Genomic DNA, 24,862 nt, shown 5'->3' with positions numbered 1-24,862 from the left:
CACTTCCGTTTTATACTAATACAGGAACGTCAATGCACCGCAGTATTTCACACTATCACCTACCGACGACGCATAAACGACTCTCTCGCTCGTTCGTTCGTTCTCAACCCAACTTCGTTCCCTTCTCTTCTCTTCTCTTCTCTTCTCTTCTCTGCTCGTCTCTTGCCCGCTGGGTCAAGGTAAAAGTTTATACGAGGGAAAACTTGAGAACAGTTGTGGCAGCCAACCAGGAAGGGTAACTTTGTCAAAGAAGAACTTACCCGCGAGAAATGTCCGCGGCTTTTCTTAAGACTTCCCAAGAGAAAAGGATGAGGAAAGTAAGAGAGAGAGAGAGAGAGAGAGAATGAGAGAAAGGGAAGAAAGGTTGAATCTTTTCTCTTCGGTACACACCTCGTGTTTCTCACGACAAAAAAATAGAAAAGAATGAGGGAGAGCGATAAAGTGCACTTTACGTTGTTATCGAGTTTTCCTCCTCCTCCTTTCTTTTTTCCTCTCTCTCTCTCTCTCTCTCTCTTTCTTTTTTTTTTTTCTCTTTTTATCCGAGTTTTCGCTAGGTCTCTCATCTCATAATCGTGACTTCGTTAATGCCGCTAATTGAAGTCATGAACTCGTGAAACGCGAACTCGTGGACCCTCGACGAAGCAACGCGCCAAAATACATAACCGACACTTTAACCTCAACCCTTTTTTACTTTCACTTACCCCTCGACGATTATGAAATATTAACGGTACACGCGTAAACGATTACCCATTCACAGTGTTTTCTATAGGGACTGTACGCGACATCAGCGCCGCCTAGCGTGTCAATCATTTTGGGACTTTTTATTTTTACAGTATATATTTTTTTATTTACAGTATATGACGAATAAGAAATATCTATTGTTGAATTAGTTACGTGAAATTTGTTGATTTTCTCATTATTCTCATCGTTTTACATTTTATTTTACATTTGTGTTAGTTATATAAGTATTGTTGGTGTTTTGTGTAGTCTTGTGAGGTTAAAATTGATTATTTTTGTCTAATTATTTTATTATAGAGTAGAACAAACTACGTAAACATAATTGTTGGTATATATATAGTTAAATTACAGTTGTTTGAATATAATGTACAATATGCACGGGTCTCAAAAATGTTGCACATTTCTACCAGAACGGCGCTTCGATCGATTTCGTTTTCTCCCCCATTTTACGATTCGTACAGTCCTTATAAAAAGTCATCCGATGCACTTATATTTAATATAGGTTAGATACAATTTTGCATGAACGTAACAATGCTTTTGTAAATAGGTCTTGTAACCACGATACTTTTTAAAGAAAATTTATTTCTACGTTATACGAAATATGAAAGAATATAAATTTAACGAACAAACTTGCAAAATATATCATAAAAAAAATGTATTCGAAGAATTTGTAGAGAAAAATTATTCATTCGCGAATATTTTCGTAATATGAATGACAATTGTAATTAACAGGTCAAATCATCTCTAATGAATTTCTATTATTACTTGTACTGAAAAAACTAAGAGAGTATTGATAAAAATAAAAAAGACGATCGTTACATCGATCAAACGTAAAAATTGGTTAAATCGAGTTGACAAGAATACGCGTATACGCGAGATAAATCTCCTATATAACGTGTCCTTACAAACGTCACGGATTCTACCTGTCGAGAGCGAAATCTCCGTCGATTTATCGTCGAGAATAACCGGTGTATTGAGAAAAATGATGGCAGAAAACTCCGTTAAATCTATATAGTCCCAGTTAAAATAGAATCTTCCTAAGATGCGATTTAAAACGGATCTTATTAAAACGCGTCGAATGCATAAATTCATTTTTCATCGATCAATTTCTACCGATGATGTGTCATTTTCAATTTTTTATGTTTAATATATTAATATCTTTTATTGTATTGGTTTAAATGTAATATTAAATGAAGTATTGTAAATAACGTGAGTTTCAGAATACAAGTTATGAACAAATAGAATAAGATAAAAGTATAATATTAATGTTCTTACAGCAGAATATATATATATATATATTTGTTAAATAAATCTACAAATAATAATAAAATATTAGCCACCTCCACGTTAACCTTTCAACAATTTATCTTCGATAAAAAAAAATACCTTATAATTCGTCACCATTTTTTTATTTTGACGAAGAATATTACTAAACAAATTGTACATATTCAACAGGTGTATCCTGTTTTTATTCTCCTTCCCCTTCCTACTCCTTTATTTTTTTTTTCTACTCAAAATACAATAATTCTCGTCGATCGGACACGCACGTTCGGAAGATGGAAGTTTGGTTTAATTAAACGGAGAAAATTAGCGCGAGATCTGGAGGTATACCTAATCGGTTTCTTTCTGACTTCGCGGCTTGGATAAAAAAAGAAAAAGACAAAAAAAAAAGAAAAGGGAAAAGGAGTGTATGAAAAAAAAAAATTAATTAAAGAAGAGGATAGTTGGTTGGAGGACGAATTCAAGAATGCAGAATGGCGGTTAACAATCCGTCAACGGAGAATTTAATTTTGTTACGGCGAATAAAGGAATGCTATTGCTAGGAAAACGAGTAAGAAGGATAAAACGGAAAGAAAACGAGCAAGGAAAATAAACTCTGGCAGTTACTTTATCAATGGAATTTCTAAACGAAGACGATCCACTATCAAACCAGTTCGATATCTTTTGACAATTAGAATCGAATTCTTAGGAAAACCTTTATTAGAATTATAGAAAATTCTTCGTGCGAATCAAAATGAATAAACTTCTTCAATTGTCTTTTGTTTTTTGTTTCCTTTCTTTCTTTCTTTCTTTTTTCTATTCCTCTTTTTTTTGTTTTTCAACTAAACGCACGGTCGAACGATTATGAGCGTTAGGTAGATACGTGTTGCTGTTACTGCTGAAGGCGTTGACACGTTCGATTAATAATCCAGATGAAATTTGTTGCCGGGATTAAAACAAATATCGTCGAAGGGATTCTTGTCAAATGAAACAACGAGAGCTCACGTTGGATGTGGGGCACAGGGTAGGGGAAGGGGGAAGGTCCAGAAATTTCAGTCGTCGGGTGCTTTGATTTCCGTATTTAATATTTTTCGAGAGTCTCTTTTTGCTCAAATAAATGCCTCTGAATATTGTATTTGTCATTTACCCTTTCCAAACCCTCCCCCTTCGTACCAATCACTCTTCGTACTACCTGTCTTTCTCTTTTTCTCTACCAACTAAACAATATTATATATATTATATATATGTGTATGTGTGTGTATGTGATAAACGTATTCGAATATGTAACTGTATATGTGTGTATGGGATACGTGCACGGATGTATCGCAATGCGTGCATTTTCCGATAATTGCGAAACGCTAGGAGTACACGTCAAGAGAGATAGAGAGAGAGTGAGAGTGAGAGAGAGAGAGAAAGAGTGAGCATGGTAGGCGGGAAATATGAAAATGAGGAGTGACGTTAACAGCGTCATATTCGGTACGACACTTTCGCGTCAGCACGTCAACCGTTGATCCGTAATACACCCTTCCCTTCCCCCACTCTTCCCTCAAACTTTCCCCACTCTTCCCACGTTCTACCCCCACCACCGAGTATCCCGACAAATGCGATAAGTTCCGCGGACGGCGCGTATATTCCGGAGTCTCAACCTAGCTTCTCCGATAAACGACGGATTTGTTTCCAGTTGTGAAAGAAATAAAAGGGGAAGTAACAAAAAAAGAACAAAAGAATAGAGAGAGAGAGAGAGGAAGTAAAGAAGAAAAATCCGAGTCGAATAAAAGGGAACTGTAAAAATATCCACAAATTTAACATTTGAATTCGTTCGATGTCAAATTTATATTTTATGCCGATCAACCTTACTTTCCACTCGTGTTCTAATTTTCACGCTTTCGTTTCTCTTACCCTTACCTTTTGACACGAAAATAATAATAATAATAATAATAATAATAATGATAATAATAAAAGAGCAAGAAATAGAAATAGGAGAAAAATTGATAAGAAGCAAAAATAAAAATGATTCGTTCGATTCTTCCATCACGACGTTCGAGTTTAAAATCCGATTGGTAAGATTGAAAGTAAGAAAGATATAAAAGAGATAAAGTGTGTCGGCCAACTACCACTGTCTCTTGTAAAAGAAATCGAAACGATTTTGAGAAAAGAGAGAAGGAAATGCGAGAGGATTTGTTTTAGGAACTCTACCGCACACAACTGTTAAAACTTTATTCTCCGATAATTTCACGGGGCTATGGAATAAAAGGGTTCGGTGCCGTCCTTTTCTTTTGTTTTTTCTTTTTTCTTTCCTTTTCTTTTCTTTCCTTTTCTTTTCTTTTCACTCCTCGTCGATGACCATTCGCGTAAAATGCGCTACTTTTGTTTCATTTACTTACTTTTTTCTTTTTTTTTGCTTTCTTTAATACTTTAACGAAGGATACGCGTACACGTACACGAAGGATTTTATTTTCTGTTCTTTTTTTATCCTTTTTATTATTTTCCATTTTCTTTAGAGTTATTATTAAATAGCGTTAAAAATATAATAAGAAAATTTATTATTCGTACTTTGTCCAGTCAATCACCAGAATGTCAAGAAGGTTTTTGGTCGATCTATAAAATATGATTCGGTTGAAATGTGTTTAAAATACGATGGGTGGGTAGGAGGGGAGGGAAGAAGAGAGGTGAATAAAACTATGCACTCTCCACAGATTAATTCCTTTTTTTTTTAAATCTTCCCATATTTTATTTGTTTGGTAGTTTAAAATAAATCCTAAACGATTAAAATTGTTGACCCGCTGAAAAATTTTAATCACGAACGATCAAGTTTCCGTTGTTACGAATATTCTATCCGAATTCTATCCGTGATCATATATATATATATATATATATATATATGTTTTTTTTAAGCCTTATTTGAGAAACTCGAGTATTTTAGTTTTATTTGAAATAAAATTTTAGCTTTTTGCATTAGTATGTCGAACGTGACTCGACAGTCAGTTTTAATAACAGAAGTTCCTATCGTCGTGTAATCCCACTCGACGTTTTTAATTCTTATCAAAACCGATTAAATTGTCTTAGTTTTGTTTCTTTTTTTCTTCTTTTGATTAGTATAAAATTACAAATAAAATATTTTTAAAAGTTTCGAGAACTGTTGCAGGTAAATAAATTTGAATTCTAATTTGGAGTGTGCAAAGGTATATTAACACGTTGACTATAAACTACGAGATAACTCTCGTTTATATATATATATATATATAGTTTGTTTAATAATATAATACGATTAAATTAAATTAATTGTTTACACAGGAATTGTGAAAAGTAGCGTGACAGTCTCGACGTATTAATTATCTTTAATATAACCACCTCCCATTCCCCAGCAAAGTAATATGGTTCATATATGTTAATTATGGTTATATTATTATTTTAACTGTATATAATATCTTCATCGTTTTGTTTTTTAACATATAGTTTGGAAACAAAAATACAATTTAGGTTATTCTGTCCTTGTTTCACTCAGCGTACTCAGCGTTAGGGTCAATTATGGTCCGAGCAAATCAATATCATTCTTATATGTTAATAATGATTATGTTATATTGTTAAATTGTATATCATATCTTCAATGTTTTTTTTATTTTACAATATAGCTTGAAAATAAGTACAACTCAAATAAGTACACTTTTTTTTGTCCTTGTCTCACTTAGCGTACTCAGCGTGGAAGTCAATTATGGTTTGAGCAAATCAATATCGTTCTTATATGTTAATAATAATTATGTTATATATTGTCAAATTGTATATCATATTTTTGCCATTTTTTTTTACAATATAGCTTGGAAAAAAATACAACCTATATATTCCATCTATGTCTCACTCAGCGTACTCAGCGTTGGGGTCAATTATGGTCCGATCAAATCAATATTGTTCTTATATGTTAATAATGATTATGTTATATTGTTAAATTGTATATCATATCTTCAATGTTTTTTTTATTTTACAATATAGCTTGGAAATAAGTACAACTCAGGTTTTTCTGTCCTTGTCTCACTCAGCGTACTCAGCATGGAAGTCAATTATGGTTTGAGCAAATCAATATCGTTCTTTTATGTTAATAATAATTATATTATATCATCCAAAACTGCATACTATATCTTCTCCCTATTTTGTTTTTTTTATAATATAGCTTGGAAAAAAATACAAGCAGATTTTCTGTCTTTGTCTCACTCAGCGTACTCAGCATTGGGGTCAATTACGGTTTGAGCAAATCAATATCGTTCTTATATGTTAATAATAATTATGTTATATCATCCAAAACTGCATACTATATCTTCTCCCTTTTTTGTTTTTTTTATAATATAGCTTGGAAAAAAATACAAGCAGATTTTCTGTCTTTGTCTTACTCAGCGTACTCAGCGTTGGGGTCAATTATGGTCCGATCAAATCAATATTGTTCTTATATGTTAATAATAATTATGTTATATATTGTCAAATTGTATACTATATTTCTCCCTTTTTTGTTTTTTTTATAATATAGCTTGGAAAAAAATACAACCTATATATTCCATCTATGTCTCACTCAGCGTACTTAGCGTTGGGGTCAATTATGGTCCGTTCAAATCAATATCGTTCTTATATGTTAATAATAATTATGTTATATCATCCAAAACTGCATACTATATCTTCATTTGTTTGTTTTTTTATAATATAGCTTGGAAAAAAATACAAGCAGGTTTTATGTCTTTGTTTTACTCAGCGTACTCAGCATTGGAGTCAATTATGGTCCGATCAAATCAATATCGTTCTTATATATATATATATGTTAATAATAATTATTTTATATGAACCAACTGCGAACCATATTCATTCTTTTTTCTCCCTTTTTGTTCTTTATTTTACAATATACCTTCTAAAAAGAAGACGAAATAAAAAATACAATCGAGGTTTTTTCGTCCTTGTCTCACCTTGCCTACTCAGCGTTGCGGTCAGTTTAGGTCCGAGGGAAGTTGTCCTCAGCAAAGAGTAGAAGAGGGGAGAATAAGGGAAGGTTTTCCTTCCTAAAGGTAGACCAGACGTGAAGAGAAAGAACCCATAGAAAGGGGGAGGGTCAGAGGGAGGGAATAGGTGTAGGAGGGGGTACGGGGTAAGGGGAAGGGGGCCGGCACCCGCAGACGCTATTCAACCGTAACAAAAGGCAATCACCATAGAAGTGGTGGAACTGGAACCAGCAGGAGTCATAAGTTATCGAAATCACGTCGATATTTTGCTGAGAATTTCGAAGGGGTTGCTTGAGAGAAGTTACCCCCATTTCGTCGGCCTCTCTTTCTCTTTTCTCTCTCTCTCTCTCTCTCTTCTCTCGTTACGTTCTTAGCGTCTTACGATAAAAGTTCTCCAACTAAAACCACCGCGTGCGTCTGACAGAATTTCTATAAAATTATAAAATTGTTTTCTTTCCCGTTCCGATTCATTTCGAAATAAGCTGTCGAGTACGTACCGAAAATAAAATCATTATTTTTCTCATTCTCTCTTTCTCTTTCTCTTTCTCTTTATCTTTTCCTGTCTTTCTCTCTCTTTATTTTGAAAAAGATAAAAATATACGGAAACAGGAGTATCCTGAAAAGAACAGATAATACTTATGCATATGTTCTTTAGGAAAAATAAAATTTAAATCTTAGAAAATGATGACGCTAAATCGCATTACATTGTTTTTACTATAACTATTATCCTTTACGATTCCAATTGATAGTTTGTAAATGTTCTGTAAATATAATGCCAGGTGAACGAGGGAGAATGATAAATTATTGATTAGAAAATCGAAGCGTTCCGTCTGACGCAAAACTATCGTTTTATATTTAGGAAACGTTTAGCTTGAAAGTGGTGTAGGTCAATTGAAAAATAAAATGTTAGATGTCATATAAATTTGTGATTAATTTATCGTAGAATTTGTATTTATAACTGATTAATATTTAATATAAAAAATGTCAAATTAAAATTGACCAATGAAAGAAATTGCATAGGGATTTATTACGAAAGTGATGTAAATTCAATTTTCATAGATATTCGCGTGGTTAAAAATATTTAATTTTTACTTCAAACAAATTTCAGGAAAATAACTTAAATTCAATTAATATAAATGGACATATTCCATCAATGAAATTTCAAGTTACATTTTTATCAAAATATTAATATAATTAACGTTCAAAATAAAATATACTAAACCGATTTTTATTTCTTTTCTTATTATTTATAAACAAAATTGAATTAAATACGTGATATATTTGTAAATTATATTGAATTTTTCATAATTAAAATTAACATGATTTTTACTAATTGACCAATTATAAAAAAACGTCTTAATCCATTAACTAGTCAGTCAATTAATTAAATTAATCAATTAATTAAATTCGTCTAAAAGAAATATATACAATCAAATTACAAATTAATTAAAACTTGACGTAATTAATAAATATTTTTCAATTGACTAACATGCAAACCATTTAGCAACAACAAAATAAATTTGCACCACTTTCAAAATCAACGATCCATATCCTCTTGTATCGTATACACACACACACACACACACAAACATACAAACCAATAATTAAAGTACCATTCTTAATACGATGATCCATAATAATTCGGTACTCGTTTAGACGAAAATATACGCGACATAATTTTCTTCTACTCCTCTCCAATCAGCCGTATAATAATTAAAAAAAGAAAAAGGGGGGGGAATGCGAGAGAGAGAGAGAGAGAGAGAGAGAAAATCTTTCACCTTATTCCTCGAGAAACGCCATTAATGATCATCAAAGTACGATTCAAAGATTTTATTCGCGAGCAAATGAGAAAGATAGTGAAACGAATAAGGAAGAAAAGAAAGAGAGAGAGAGAGAGAGAGTGAGAAAGAAAGAGAGGGGTAGAGGGGAAAGAAAAAGGACGTTTTAAATAATTCACGACGGAGGAAACGTTGAAATTCGTCCGATCGTAAAAAGTATATTCCTATCTCTCTCTCTCTCTATCTATTTATCTCAATCGCTTTTATCGTTTTATTTTATCCGTAAAATCCATTCTATTAATCATACTTCTCTTATCCTTTCTCAAGTATTGATAGATTGATCCTAGAGCAGCATCGTTGCAGAGGATGATACAAAAGTGTGACCTCTCGACCTTTAGTCGATACAGAAAGCTTTTCCCCTTCTTCTTTTTCTTCTTCTTAATTTTTGTATTTTTTTTGTTGTTTTTCTTTTTTACATTCGAGTCGTAGATAATTTTCTTTAAGCTGAGAATTAAATAAACACCGTTAGAAATATCAATAGTAATAGTAGTAGTAGTAGTAGTAGTAAAAGATGGTAAAGAAGGGAAGAGTAAGAAAAAGAAAAGAAAAGAAAAGAAAAGAAAGTAGGATCGATGTAATTGCTTTGCTTGCAATTTAATGGTCCACTCGTAGTAGTAGTCGTAGTAGTCGCGGCTACTCTTATTTATATCCTTCTTCCTTATTTCAACTCGACAAGAGTAAGTAGTAGTTCCCGTTCCGTTAGTCTCACTATCTCATTCTATCTTAACACCGATTTCTCGCTTTAGCGAGTACAAAAAGTCAGCAAGAAGAAGAAGAAGAAGAAGAGTAGTAGTACAAATAGAAGGAGTAAGAATGAGAATAAGAATAAGAGGAGTAAAAAGAGGTGCAGGAGGAAGAGCAGGAGGAGGAGGAGGAGGCTTTCTTCATGAAAATTGAACGAACAATTTGTAAGCCGCTCGACGATGGATATTAAGTCGAATCGATAACGCGAGACCCGTTATTTCGTATTAGAATAATGACAGGGCTTCGTGCACCTTGAGACTTCCTCGGTTGGGCCCACCCCCACCCCCTTTTAACTTCCACCATCCCTCGCCTACTTTTTTTTTCTTCTTTCCTTCTCATCATCATCATCATCTTCTTCTTCTTCTTCTACTTCTACTACGTCTACTTTTGGGATTCATGTAAACGCTTGCAAAAGCCATACCACAAAGCTTCCCGTTGTGATGAAAGCTTTTCGGTAGGGTTCCGTTTCGGTAGGTTGGTATTGGTGCAGATACCATGAACGATACTCGTAATCGAGCACGATAGCACGATCGATGATTAAATTATACCCTCGCGTGTATACATTCGCCTAACTGCCATTGCCATCTCTCTAATATCGAGACACCAATATACCACCATATCTATCATCTTCCTTCCTTCCTTCCTTCCTTCCTTTCCACCTTCACCCCTCTCTCTCTTTCTATTTCTCTTTCGTTAAAGTCTCGTAGAAATTCTCACCGAGTGAAAATCACTATGGTTTATTAACGGCTTTTATCACGAGAATGAATGGGCCGAGTTAAATGCTCTCGAACCTGCTGCCAAACTCGCGATTACTATACCCTCTCATTTAAATGACGTTCGATTAGTCTCTATTTCATGGGATCTAATCCGAATTACCTTTTTTTCTAATTAAGAATGTAAACGAGAAAATCTGATGAATGTTTTGTTCGCGTTGGAAAAAGTATGAAGGAATATCGTTTTGTATATTATTATTTGTAATTATAGTTAATTGTCAATTTAATTAACGTTTTCAGATAGTTATTTTCCTATTCGAGTCTAGTTTCCTACGATATTTTTTGGTATTTTTTTCTCAAAACAATCGAAGAGAAATTAATGGCAGCCGATTCTTTTACACATGTAACCTAACCTCCAAATTAAAATTCAAAAATAAAAATGCGATAAAATAGAGGCAACGCTTATTTTACATTTATTAATTATTTAATTTATTATCAGCGATGTACCTTGAATATTATTAATTTTTAATCGGTCGTTGTGTTGCAATTAAAAAAAAAGAAAAGAATATATCCTGCAAAGAGTCGTTACTTTTAGAAACAGTTTTCAAATTTAGCGGGCTTCGGTTCTCACTGATTTAGAAATAATTTGATTGGTTTAGTAAGTAGAAGTATTTTGTCGCTATTGGCTTACAAATTATTAGCCCCGCCTCTTGAGATGCACTTTGCGTGTGTGAAAAGTTACCTTATTCCCCGAGATCGTAAATTACATTGCGAGTTTAGCGTATTTCTATCGAAAATAAAAGAGAATATGACTTTATTTTATTTCATTATCGAATCATTTGTATTCATATATGCGAGCGCGTGTACGTGAGCGCGTGCTTTCGATCGATATTCGAAAACAATGGCAAATGATCGAGACGCTAATTCGACTCGGTGCCGCGTAAAACGACGTTAACGTGATTTCCATCTTGCGTATTGGGAATAATTTGGAAAACAGGATTCTCTCATCGATATTTACCTTTGCTCGTTAGTTTCGTAATAAGCGTGGGTTTTCTAAAGCGCGAATGCGCGCCCTTTTGTAATACCCTTTTGCTAACATCACTTACACGCTCGTTCGAAACTTCCCCGTAGGATCGTCGCAGCCTTTCGTCGTCGCATTACATTTTCTTTTTTTTTTTTTTTTCTTTTGTTTCCGTGTAAAAGTTAATATTAGAATACGCGTTTTATTGTTTGAATTATGTTAAACGAAACTCGCGGTTAACTGTATAGTGCATTGTATTAACGGCAACGGCAAAAGTTTATACTTTCGGGAAAATTTACATTACGCGGAAAAGCGCAGACGGCACGAATAATTTTTCACTCGGATAATTATATACGAAAAAAAAAAGAAAAAAATTAAAAAAATAAAGAAAATAAATAAATAAATAAATAAATAAATAGGGGAAAGAGAGAGGGGTATAACGTTAAATACATTTCAAATGGTTTTTATCCGTTAATGACTTTCCAGTAAATTAGAATCGATAAACGATATCGATACGTATAGCACTTCTAGTATACGCTAACGATCTTTTTGCCAATGCCAAAGAGGAACAAACGTTTCGTGACAACAAAAACTCCTGACGATAGGTCAATCCGTTGAAAGAAACCTTAACGGTTTTGTTTCACGATTTTACTTTCTATTGCAAACATTTCAATTCGGCCGAAAAAGAATTGCAAATGGCCTATGGCGATAATAATAATAATAATAATAATAATACTTCATATTTTTAACACGCATTACTATTTCTTCGTATCGCATGGAGAGAATCGAGGGTTAAAAAAAAAGGAGGAGGGAGTGGGAAAAAGGGAAGGGAAAAAAAAAGGGTGAAAAGTAGAGAATTGGAAGTCCTCTGTGGCAAAGAAGCAACGATGGTTATATATATATAGCAATTACTTTGATTAAATGCGAAATAAGATTCACGGTTCGCCATACTCTGGGATGTAGCTCGGAGCCAGCTAATTGTAAGAACTAAACTTCTCCTCTCCAAGAAGTTGGAAGGTGCTGTCCTATAATTAGATGGCTTGATTATGGAGAAGTGGCCGCCAGAAAGGGAAGACTTTAAATTGAGTTACGTTATAATGTGTATAAATCTAACCAACCTATTCCTTTTTTATTTTCTTTTTCTTTTATACTTTTTTTTTCTATTAATTTTTATAATTCGTAATGCTTATTTTATTCAACAAAATGTAATTTCAATATCGGTGCTTAGGTAGGTGCAAGGTTAGGTACAATAATGACGTCATTCAACATGGCAGCGCAAAATTATGGCGCGTTTTTTGAAAACTCCTGACACAGTTTTTCGAACTTCGATTAATTTATTTTTAATGATATATATACAGGGTGTCCTATATAACTCTAGTCACGATTTTTCAAGTACTTGCGATAACCTGACAAAAAAAATAATCAAAAAAAGATCAACTTTTTTATATATAGAATAATAAAAAATACTTTCGCGAGCATTAGTAGTTGATTCTGAATTTGACTAGAACAATAATACGTATACTTTTAAACGTAATTTCCTATAAATGTAAATTACGTATAAAAGGAAATATTTTATCGATGGAAGGTAAAGAAAAATAAGAAAGAACTCTTGTGGGAATTAATTGATGATAAATTTAAATCGCAAGTAATTGAACTGATTTCATTTAACGTTCTGCAAAACGAAGAAAACACGACGATAGTTTAGAAAATGAGACGTGTTTCTCAATGTTCTCGTTAAATATCAAACAGACACGGTCGTAGGAAGTGACATTTATTTGATTCTTTAGTACTTGTAGAAATAAACGATCACTAAAGGTGTCCCATTTAACAGTTACCACCAAAGCCACGGAATTTATAACTATTTTGTATGGTGGCTCGATTTATTATCCTTTTTACAGATTCATCAAACGTATCAAAGATTAACTCACTGTTGATGTTACTCCCGTTGTCATGCAGAGAACTCGCTCACCGTTATCTGTAATCAAATTAATAAGAAATTTTTCAAATGACTTTTACCACTCTTAGATCCTTTTTTTTTTTATTTAACTTTTTCTTTCAAATAATTTCAAACGAGAATCGAACATTTCAATATCTTCTATCATTTACATAACATTATTAAGGGATAACGAAATATCGTCCGATTAATTGTAAAACACTTTTATTAATGTTAACAATAACGGGAAAAAGAATGGAATAAAAAATAAAAGAATATTAAAAAAAAAAAATCAATTCCAATGTCTGTAGGATTTAAACAAACATCGGTAAGCCTCGACAGGTGAATAGAGAGAAAAAGGTGGAAAAAAAGAAATAAAAAAAAAGAAAAAAGAAGAGAATAAGGGAATGAAGCTTTGATTGTTTTCGTGAAAAGTTAAGCAAGATTTTGGAGATCGAAGCAGTAGAGACAAACGTACCGTATTGAACCCTTTCAATATTCGATAGCTCACGTCCACACACTATTTGCCGCGAATCTATGCTTGTCAATAATCCATTGCGTTTTCCAATTAATTCTCTGACAAAGACTATCTATCTGTCTCTCTTTTTTTTTCTCTCTCTCTCTCTCTCTCTCATTCTCACTTCATCTATTTTCCACACTTTACGAATCGACGTAACAGCGCGCTTTAGTTTCCGTATGATGAAACGCCAATCAAAGATAATAAAAAAAAAAAAATAGAAAAAAAAATATAAAAAAAAAATAAAAATAAATAAATAATAACGCGAGAGGTTAAAATTTAGAACGAAAATTCGTCGGGACAAAAATTGAATCGGCCTATCTGCAAGAGCATTATTGCGTTCGTGCGAAATTTTGTACATAACCTATAAAAAAAATATAGGCGCGCATCGGATGAATTTTTATAGGCACCGTGCGAATTGTAAATTATATTCAAACAACTGTTATTTAACTACCGAAAACCTTTGTTTACCTGGTTTGTTCTATTTTACAATAAAATAACTAGACAAAGATGATCAATTTTAATCTGACAAGACTACAACAAACATCGACAATATTTTAATAACTAAAATAAATATAAAATAAAATGTAAAAGGGGATTTGAAGAATAGAAAAATTACCAAAATTTCTCTTAATTAACAACAACGATAGATATTTTTTATTCGCTAAATCATTATACTTTTATTGCAAATATATGAAAAATTCTAAAAATGTTTTTGGAAGCTAGACGGCGCTGATGTCGTGCACAGTCTATACCATATAAAACTAGTTCTATAGTAAATAAAAAAAAAAACAAAAAAAAAGAAGAATTGACAATAGTATTCGATTAATCGGAAATGTCGTCTCGTCAAAGTCATAAAGATAACTATCATCATTTCTAGATTACTATAGTACCTTTCTCATTGTAATCAATCAATTCTACCATTATAATCTTGCTTGTCAGATATGCAACATTAAACTATTCAATTTCATCGAATCAAAGAGGTGACTTGAGTTGAAAAGAGATGAACAGAGAGAAAGAGAAAGAGAAAGGGAGAGAGAGAGAGAGAGAAAAGGTGTAACGGATGTTCCGCAACGTACGTATGCTTTTGTACGCTTTGAAATTCAATTACAACTAGGATCGAATAATGGTTGGACGATCTAATTATTAACTCGTAACATAGTGTTAATATCAGGGGACCGCAATCGACGTTTTGACTCGCGATCGAGAATCTCTCTTACACCACAAAATTCGATAGAGCCAAAAGCTTGACGTTCTCAGTGGTTCGTTTGTTCAGTTTCACTGAACAAAAGTTGTCATGTCATTAGATCCGTCTACCTACCTATCCATCTACCTATCTATCAATTTGTTTCTGTTTATCTATTGATTATTAACAAAATATATGAATTTAATAATTTATTTGAGCCGTTTATTTTAAAAGTGGCCTAACTCCATTTTTCATTTTTTTCCGGTTACCCACGGTAACATGTACAGCTTCAAATTATCTATCAATAAAGCATTTAAGATTTTTTATATTCCAAATAAATACGGTAATTCTGCACACATAAGTTTTCAGAGTTAGTTGAATCACTGAACCGTTTATTTTGAAAGTGGCTTAACTCCATTAGGAGTAGAGATTTTGGTGTGGTAGAAATGGCATTAAAAAAAAATAATTTACTGTTTGTCCCCCGAGAGTATTACAATATTATCAAAAAGTGTCGGAAAGGTAATAACTTTATTGTACATGAAATGAGACAAGAAGATTTTGTATCAACAAAATTATTAGAAGACGCAATTATTAAAAGGGTCAAGAATTCTAACGGAGAACCAATAAACTGGTTAAAAATATGTTGGATGCGTTTTGTCAAAAATGAATAAGATTTTCTATAAGACATCAATGAATGAGAACGAAAATTTGAAAGTCCTGAATTTAATACCACGTCGGGGTAGACCAAGAAAGTTCGAAAATATTGTATTGACACCACCGTATAAAAATATAAGACAAATTACAACCGCAAAATTCAAGGACATAATTGATTTATTACGATATATACCACCGGAACATCATGATTTCTTTAAATCCCTTTCACATACGCAAAATGTAGATGAGTAGAAAATTGTTTTGTAATTTATGTTTGTAAAAAATATTTTGAATCGCATAATTTATGTTTTTAAAGTGTTATAAAGATATGTAAAATAAAATAAGTATTGTTTTTTCGCAATTTGAAGCATCTTAAATTATGTTGAATGGACTTCGGTTCCTTCAAATTTTATAACGAATCTGATTGTTAATTTTGAAAGTGGCCTAACTCCATTCTTGGTAAGAAAACGCATATTATTCACTTAATAATTGCCATTATTTTAATAGCAACTGTAAATTGAACACCTTTAGATACACTTAAGCAACATAACTCATTGTTATTCTTTACGTATATTTTTAATTGCATTGAAACGCAAACCTTTAAATATCTCAATTTAAGGTTATATGGAGTTAGGCCACTTTCAAAATAAACTGCTCATTTGTTAACGAATAATACTTGACAAATGTATATCGATGTTCATTTGAACGATTCCTTGATCGTTACAACACACATTCCCAATCTATCGATTAATCGTTGATGTAATAAAATACGTTACGACACAATTCATAATTATTAACATTTACAAAAAAATTTTATTTAATAAAATCCACGTCGTAGTGTTTAAATAAACGAACAAACTTACGTTGCATCTTTGATAGTTTCCGCCGCGTCTAACAATTAAATTTTCCCCTCTGCTATTTTTCTACGTATAATTGCTAAACAAAAAATTGCCAATTCGTCTTCATTATATAACATTTTAAATAAGTTTTTAAACGTTAGACCAATTGCAATTTAATCATCCGCAAGCCGGTTAACTAATTATACTTTCCCAAACAAATCCATTCGTTTCCTCGTTCTTAAGTAACAAAAAAAGAAAGAAAACAATTAAATAAAAGATAACACAATGATGAACGACGTAATCATATAGTTTACAGGAAGGAGTCGGGGGGGGGGGAGGAAGAAGAAGAAGAAGAAGAAAAGGCGAGAAAAAAAAACAGAAAAGAAAAGAAGAAGGTGGTGGAGGGGGAGCAGAAAATGGGGTGGGGGGGGGTAAAAGAAAAATAAGATAGGCAGAAAGGAAAAAAAGTGGGGAGAGGAAGATAACCAATGGCGTGGGTTTACGTAGTCGGTCTCCTCAATTACATCCAATGGCGGTTTGAATTCCGTCGGATCAACAGACTGTGAGCCTGGCATGACGCCATAGAAAGTTAATTCGCCTTGGCGCCGAATTAATTCCTCTCTCGCGTATAAATATAACGTGCCTTCTAGGAAATAGGAAGGGGTATTCTACATAGATTTCCTACATTCTAACCAATTTTCGAGAAAGAGAGATACTTATAATCTATCCCTATCCATCTCTTGATATATCTATCTCTCTTTCTCTGATAGACACGGTCTCTTTTTAACTTTGGAAAGGCCAACAGACAGACGGACAGACGAATGGGACGAAGAAGGGTAGCGTTCCTAACACCGATTGTGCAGGAAGTTGGAAGAGATCTACGTGCATTTGTATGTGTAATACGTGTATTCGAACGACGTTACCTACTCTTTACTTACGTTTGTGTATGTGTGTATGAAAGATGAAGAGAGAGAGAGAGAGAGAGAGAGATAGAACGAAACTAGGAACGCTTGCCCAATGTCCGTGTATATCACTGAATTCTTAATCACCTACCATCTAACCTCGTCCTGTCCAACCCCTAATCCCAGACATGCTAACGATTACAGCTTATACCGCCTAACGAATCTGCTTTTACCCGTAACTATAGTCATCGCAAGAGAGTGAGTGAGAGTGAGAGAGAGATACTATTGCGAGAATTTCCACGCGCCAAGAGAAATCGTGCTACGAGAGTTTTACAGAAATAGCAAAGGACCTCGTTTTCACGACAATGGACTCGCCATCCGAACGATGACGCCAGTTTCGTTCTACTATCGTTCGTTTTTGTAACTATAGCAATAAAGATCCCTAGCAATTTCACCACCACCACCACCACCTCGTTATTCGAACGGTGAATAGAGAAGAAAAATAAGTGAAAAGAAAAAAGAAAAATGTGAGAAGAGAATGAACGAAATCAAACGCAGGGAAACGGCAGGGAACGGGGAGAGAAGGGTCTGAGGTGGACGGGAAGGGGATAGGGCCTTGTTAAACGGGGAAAAGGTAATAAAGAATACTGGCATAATAATAATAATAATAATAATAATAATAACGTATGAATGGTAACGTCTCTAACGTTGAGAATTATTAATTGTATAAACTGCTATATATTTCGCGGTTGGCGGCAAACGATCGAGAAGTGGACGACGAAATGGATGCTAATTTATGGTTCCCTCCTTTCCCCCGTCTCCTCTACCACCAACCCCCCCTTACTCTCCTACCCTTTTTCACTCATGCGGTAGATATTTTGTCATACGTCGCGATTTTATGCGAGTAATATGAAGGTAGTAAATCATGCGCACCAATTAATATAAATCATATGCTGCATTCGTAATTAATCCTACCCTATACGCCTCCCCCTCCCCCTATTACACCGCCCTTTTTATTCCCTTTGCCTCTTGATTCTCATCGTTCTATCTCTTGAACCTGTCAAATAGACAATAATGATGATAATGATGATGATAATAATAATAATAAATCGTGGAACAAAAGGAAAGATTTCCTATCCCCCATCTGTCTACCTGCAACCCCCTCCTCCTCCCAAGCCCCCGACTATTTCGGTCGCCTACTTGCATGCCTATTCTATTATAAATTATCGTTCAATAAGACGGCTTTTGGAATATTAAAAAATTCCTTATCCCTGACGCGTTAATTTCCTTAGATCGTTGATGAGAATTATTTCATCGTGGTACACATATATGAAAACGGGCTGAAAAATGGAAAAAAGGTATGCGTTGTTATTAGCGCATATTACCGAACGTTATTTAACACCTTTCAGCCACCCTTGCCTTCCCGCTTTAGCCCCCATAAAAAATGGACCGATCGATCCGTTTTATTATTTTTTTTTTCTGGTTAACACAAAATTACAATAAGGTCACGAAAAATGTTTTACGATAATAATAAGAAATATTAGTATCATTCGTTTAAAATTACTGCCTACCAATATTGTGACGGAGAACAAAAAATAAAACACACATACACATACACGCACACAGGTTTTGTCATGAAAAAGGGCATGAGGGGGCGGAAAGGTGGGGTGAGGATGAGAAAGGAATACCAGCTTGATATTAACTAACAGCCCTTTAGGCGCATCAGCGCTGGATCAGAGAAAAGAAAAAGAAAAGAAAAGAAAGGGGAGGAAAAAGAGGAAAAGGAAGATAGACAATATAGGGGGGGGGGCGATGGGGGTGGGAAGGGGGAGCAAAGCATGGAAAGGAGCAACCATCCGTACGGTACGATGCACGTGGGCTAATTATGGATCAGCCGCCGGCAGACAAGGCCGTGTATAAATTTTGACACGAGAGGCGCCCACAGGACGTGCCGAGGTGAGCAAGGCTATCCCCAAAAAGGGATGGGAGTGCGGAGAGGAGAGGGGATGTAGAGAAGGAAGAAAGAAAGAAAGATATAGGAGAGGTAAAACCGCGTATTAAAATTCCGGACGTCTCGTGAAATAGTGATCCGAGTGGTGAAGTTGTATATAAAACACACACACATATACACATATTACACATACATAGAAGGATAGAGAGAGAGAGAGAAAGGGAGAGGGTTGGAAAGCTCGAAGTGGGGTTGGAAGGTGGTGAGATGCACCATGGTACTGCCAGCTCGTGCCCCGGGGGATTAATCACAGGGCATTATGGCGGTGCCGGCTCAAAAGCGCCCAAGGAACGAGCAAGAATGAGTAGGGAACGGGGTTAGAGCGAGTGAGTGAGAGAGAGAGAGAGAGAGAGTCGAATCATAACTCAACCTTCTCAATCTCCAACCCTATCTGCCAAGGCTCGCATTAATAAGAGCATAAACGGTGTATAATTTCGAAGTAGGCACGCACCACCGGAGGAAGACGAGTCTCTTTCTCTTTGATATTATTCTCGCCCCCTTTCCCCCTTCCACAACGGCAACACAAACACCACCACAACTCCCGGGGGCCGAGGCCCCCCTCTTCTCCATTTCCTTTTGGTCTTCATGAATGAAACTTGAATCGCGTAGATGTAAGTTTGTTTTGTTTTGTTTTGTTTTGTTTTGTTTTTTCCTTCAAAGATTTTGCGCAATCGGTTAAATGCTCGAGCTAAGAGAATTGGATTTGGATATGGGGGGTGGTTTGCATAATGAAAATAAATGTAAATTTTTTTGCAGGACCCCCGATATGAGAAATATTTAAGAAAAAAGGAAGAAATACGCGCGCGCGAGGGATTCTTATTAAACATTTACTTGCTCTCTCTCTCTCTCTCTCTCTTTTTTTTCTGCTTCTTCTTCTTCTACTTTATTTTTTAGTTTTAGTTTTTTTTTTTGTTTTACTTTTTTTCCTTGGGTTCAACAATGAGCTAGTACCTGCACTGTATTCTCGAAAGGAAGAATAGAGAATAGAGAGAGAGAGAGAGAGAGAGAAATATCCGCATACCCGCAATGCGTTCACCTGGTTCGCGAAGAGATTCCTTGAGGAAATTCTGAGAAACTGGAAAAGAAAGAGAACAAGAAAATACGAGAGAGAGAGAGAGAGAGAGGAGTTCGACTTTTATCGAAACGCTTTTTCTTCCAACTTTTAAATAAGTTGGACGTTTCTAGGAAAACGCACTTCCTCGTTTCTCGGACATTTGAAAGAAATCGATCCCTCGTTTGTTTCCCCCTCCCCCTTTTCCTAAGTTTCCTCTCGATTACGCATTATGACTGACAAAATATCTAAGAAAAACAAATGCTCAACGTTATCTGTATCTTATCTTCGCCCAATCGCAAACATTTTCTAACAAATTTCAAAGTTAAAACGTCGCATTGAACGTTCGGGGTTCTCGAGAAAATGAACCATCGATCATTTTGATGTTGCATTTTGTTCGAAACAACAACAACAACAACAACAATAATACCCAAAATACCACTTGCATAGTTCTGTGGGGGAGTGGGGGGGAGACTGGGGGGTCAGGAGGGAGGGAGGACTAAACCCAGGTCGAGTTACATCGTCAAGGACATCGAAATTGCTGCTAAAGTTTTACTCTAATCGGTATTCCGTTGTGACGTTGTTATCGAGACTATAGCAGGGAGACGCAGAACATGTCGACACGTTAAAGTCCAATCGTAACTTCGGATAGAATTAATACCATGATATAGCAAATAATCCTATGGAGTCTAATCGAACGTACAAATGTAATTATTGAAATAACGGTTACACGGGAATTAGTTAATTAATTAATCGTTTTATCCAGTTATACCTGAACTAAATAATTAACGCGTTACTTTTCTTTTTTTTCAGCACATTCGTTTTATTTTATACGATAAAACACATCACTTATCGTTCTTCCACGTAATATCAACAACAACTCTAACTAAATTTCTCATAGTTTTCAGAGATAGAAAGAGAAAGGGTCGGGAAAGTTCACTAAAGATTAAAATCCAACGTTTGCTATTCTCATTCTCTCTCACTTTAGATTTCTCCTTCCACTACGATAGTTTGTTGGCCAACTGTTTCGGCCACAGTTACCATAATTTATTTACCAACTGGTGAATGTACCATCTCTAGTAGAATTACACAAACTAGATCGCGTACTCGTACGTTGCAACGACAATGTTCCACTTTCGAAATGTTTTCTTGAAAACGTAAGAAAAAAAAAAAAATTAAGAACAAAAATATCATCTTTTTATCACGTAGGAAACGTTTACGAACACATTTCGCTAGAATAAATTATATAAACAAAATGTCTGACGAATATATTCGCGCGAAGAGAAACAAATGTGATTTAATAAATTACATTTGACGTATTATAAATGACAATTAGATAAAGAAGATAGATATGTGTGGTTTTCGGAAGAATAAAAAGTAAAACGAGAATAATAGAATGGTCTCGTTACTTTCGAATTACTTTTGATTTGATGTTAAGAAAAAAAAAAAAGAAAAGAAAAAGAAGCGAAAAATTCGTCTAGCCGAGGTTTTTTATTAACCCTATAAGTAGGATCTCAGCATTTAATCTTCATCATCGTTACGAATGAACAAATAATCGTATTATAATATGTCACGTGAAGGTGGAATGAGAAAGGAGGGAGGTGAGAGGAAAATGATAAGAAGGATAAGAAAATCTGACGTTATTTTCATGGATTCATTCGTGAATCCTCGGATAGGAAAAAAGAAAAGAAGAAGAAGAAAAAAAAAAAGAAAAAAGGAGACCCGGCCGAGAATCGCCGTGTAAAGACATGTAAAACGAACGTGGCGAAATCCAGGAGTCTAGCAGGAACACGCACGCACGGTACGTGATGAAAAAGATAGACCAGAGAGATGTGGAAAAAGCTCTTGAGAGAAACAGAGACGCTAATAGAAGGGGATGGGTGGGTTCGGGGTTTGGGGGCGGTGAGAAGGTGGAAAGCATCGGAGAAGCTAAAGGCTACACCTGAGGGTTACTTCTTATCGCTGGAGAAATATATTGGGTTCCGGTTCGCGTTACGTACGATCTGAAACCTCATATAGTAGGCGTGTTCGCGTAATTAAGCCACAAGAGATTTGCATACGATCCGACAGATACCAACCAACGCTACTGCCGCCGGCTGCCACTACTGGTGGTGTCTTGGTGTATGGGGTTACCAGTGGTAGTGATGAGGTGTAGGTGTAGGATGAGGTAATCGTAAGCTTGGTTAATAGTAGTTTTGGTAGTGATAGTAGTGGTGGTTTTAGGAACGCTGGTCGAAGCTACCTCGGCCAACGTTCCCCGACGCAAACGCCCGTGTCGAAGATGATATATTTCCTACCAAACGCGATCTAACCATTTTTAGGTTAATACTCGTAACACGTTTGACGTAATAGTTTGTTTGTTTTTTCTATTTGTACGAGGGTTTTATTTAGATTTTCAACGAGAGTTATCAATTAGAATGGTTGTTGGATTATTTTAATCAGCGATTAATCATGATACATTTTTTATCAACATAACCTAACAATTTTTAGATTAATATTTATAATACGTTTGACGTAATAGTTTGTTTTTTCTATTTGTACGAGGTTTAATTTAGATTTTGAACGAGAGTTATTAAGTAGAACGATTGTTGAATTATTTTAATCGGCGATTAATTACGATACATTTTCTATCAACATAACCTAACAATTTTTAGATTAATATTTATAATACGTTTGACGTAATAGTTTATTTTTTCTATTTGTACGAGGTTTAATTTAGATTTTGAACGAGAGTTATTAAGTAGAACGGTTGTTTGATTAATTTAATAGACGATTAATTATGATATATTACCTGCCAAACACAATCTAATCATTTTTAGGTTAATGCTAATACGTTTGACGTACCAATTTCTTTTTCTTTTTTCTTTTCCTCCGTACGAGGCTTATTTAAATTTTTACATGAGTAATTAATTAGAACGATTGTTGAATTATTTATGTTAACAATTAATCATGATATATTTCCTATCAACATAACCTAACCATTTTTAGGTTAACACCAACAATACGTTTGACGTACTAATTTATTTTTCTTTGTACGAAGTTTATTTATATTTTTACAATAGTAATTAATACGAACGATTATTGGATTATTTTAATCGATAATTGAAATCATCCGAAGTTGAATTTTGAAAGGAAACATTATTATTTTGTCCCTTCCCCCGTAAAATAAATGTTGAAAAGTCGGTTGGTAATATTTTATCCGATTTAACGGGACACCATATCGAAAGATATGCGCATTCGTTTAAGGTTTGATCCGGTTCCATGAATCTCGCTAAAGTCAAACACCGTAACCTCGATTTCTCAATCTCTATCTCTATCTCTCTCTCTCTCTCTTTAACGTATGTACATACGTGGGATACATATATCCTTCCACGGATGAAAGCACATCGCCACGTCCGTTGGCCGTATATGCAAATAAAATACAGAGAATATACACGACTGAACTTTGTAGATTCTAACGCATCGGCAAACCGACTTTCTGCATTTAATGCCTTAACCGCAACTACGATGACTATACCCGATGGTGGTGGTCGACATTTAGCCAACGTTACGAGCACCCACTCAAACTTACCGTTTCTCTTGTAAAATACTAAAATGTAAAATATTGAAATAAATAAACGTCGTTTATCCCAATCCTTACAAATCCTCTATATATAAAAAGAAAAAGAAAATAAAATAAAATAAAATAAAATCAAATGAAATACGATAGAAGCGCTGATACATCAAAGATGTTTTTTCCTCGATTTAATTTAAAGAAAAAAAAAAAAAAAGAAACACACATCGTACCAAATTGCATAGAATTAAATGAGAGTGAAAAGAAGGTTGGTTGGTTATGACGCGCCCAGGGCAGATGATGCACTTTTCACGAAGCAACGTCATCTGTTAGTTCCATTAACTCGTGATATCGCGTAATCATTACCGAGCAAACGTGTAGAATTTACAGCCTCGTTAGTACGAGAGATGCACTATGTATGTGTGATACCTCTATATGATACTACATATATATATATATATATACGTACTCTTATATACATGCATACAATATGATGTGTAAACCACACACATACACACACAGAAACATACAACACATAACAGGAGCAGTTAGAAACGCGAACGTCGCACTGCACCATTTCTCGTAGTGATAAAATTTCGTAACTTCATCAATAACAATAAAGTGCAGTAATGACGTAACAGATAGCATTGTCGCACGAAACTATCCGAAAAACTTTCTTTTCCAAACATTCTTTTCTCCTCTCCCTTCCCCCTGCCCCGTTTTTTTCCCCAATTCACTTTATTCAATCCTTAAATCCGAGCACCCGGGTCGAACACGAGTTCATAAAAAATTAGTAGACCCTTTTTTACTTATGGTTTCCTCTTTTTTATTATAATAATAATAAGAGAAATTTTTCTTCTTTTTTGTTTTTTTTTTCTTTCGGAAAAGATGACCATTCAAATTCATTTATCTTCGAAAGTTAACGGAAA

The 24,862-nt window shown here is 34.5% G+C and overlaps 1 protein-coding gene across 1 annotated transcript in view; it reads right to left on the bottom strand.

Annotated features, from left to right (window-relative positions):
* Window positions 1–24,862, bottom strand: part of LOC122513505 — a 339,389-nt gene that overhangs the window by 195,151 nt on the left and 119,376 nt on the right. The window contains 1 exon segment of the mRNA XM_043629900.1: window positions 13,260–13,265. Coding sequence (XP_043485835.1) covers window positions 13,260–13,265 — 6 coding nt within the window.

The sequence above is a fragment of the Polistes fuscatus genome, unplaced genomic scaffold (genome assembly GCF_010416935.1).
Source record: "Polistes fuscatus isolate 324 unplaced genomic scaffold, CU_Pfus_HIC Scaffold12, whole genome shotgun sequence".
NCBI classification, from domain to species: Eukaryota; Metazoa; Arthropoda; class Insecta; order Hymenoptera; family Vespidae; genus Polistes; species Polistes fuscatus.
This window is presented reverse-complemented; position numbering and strand designations above follow the sequence as displayed.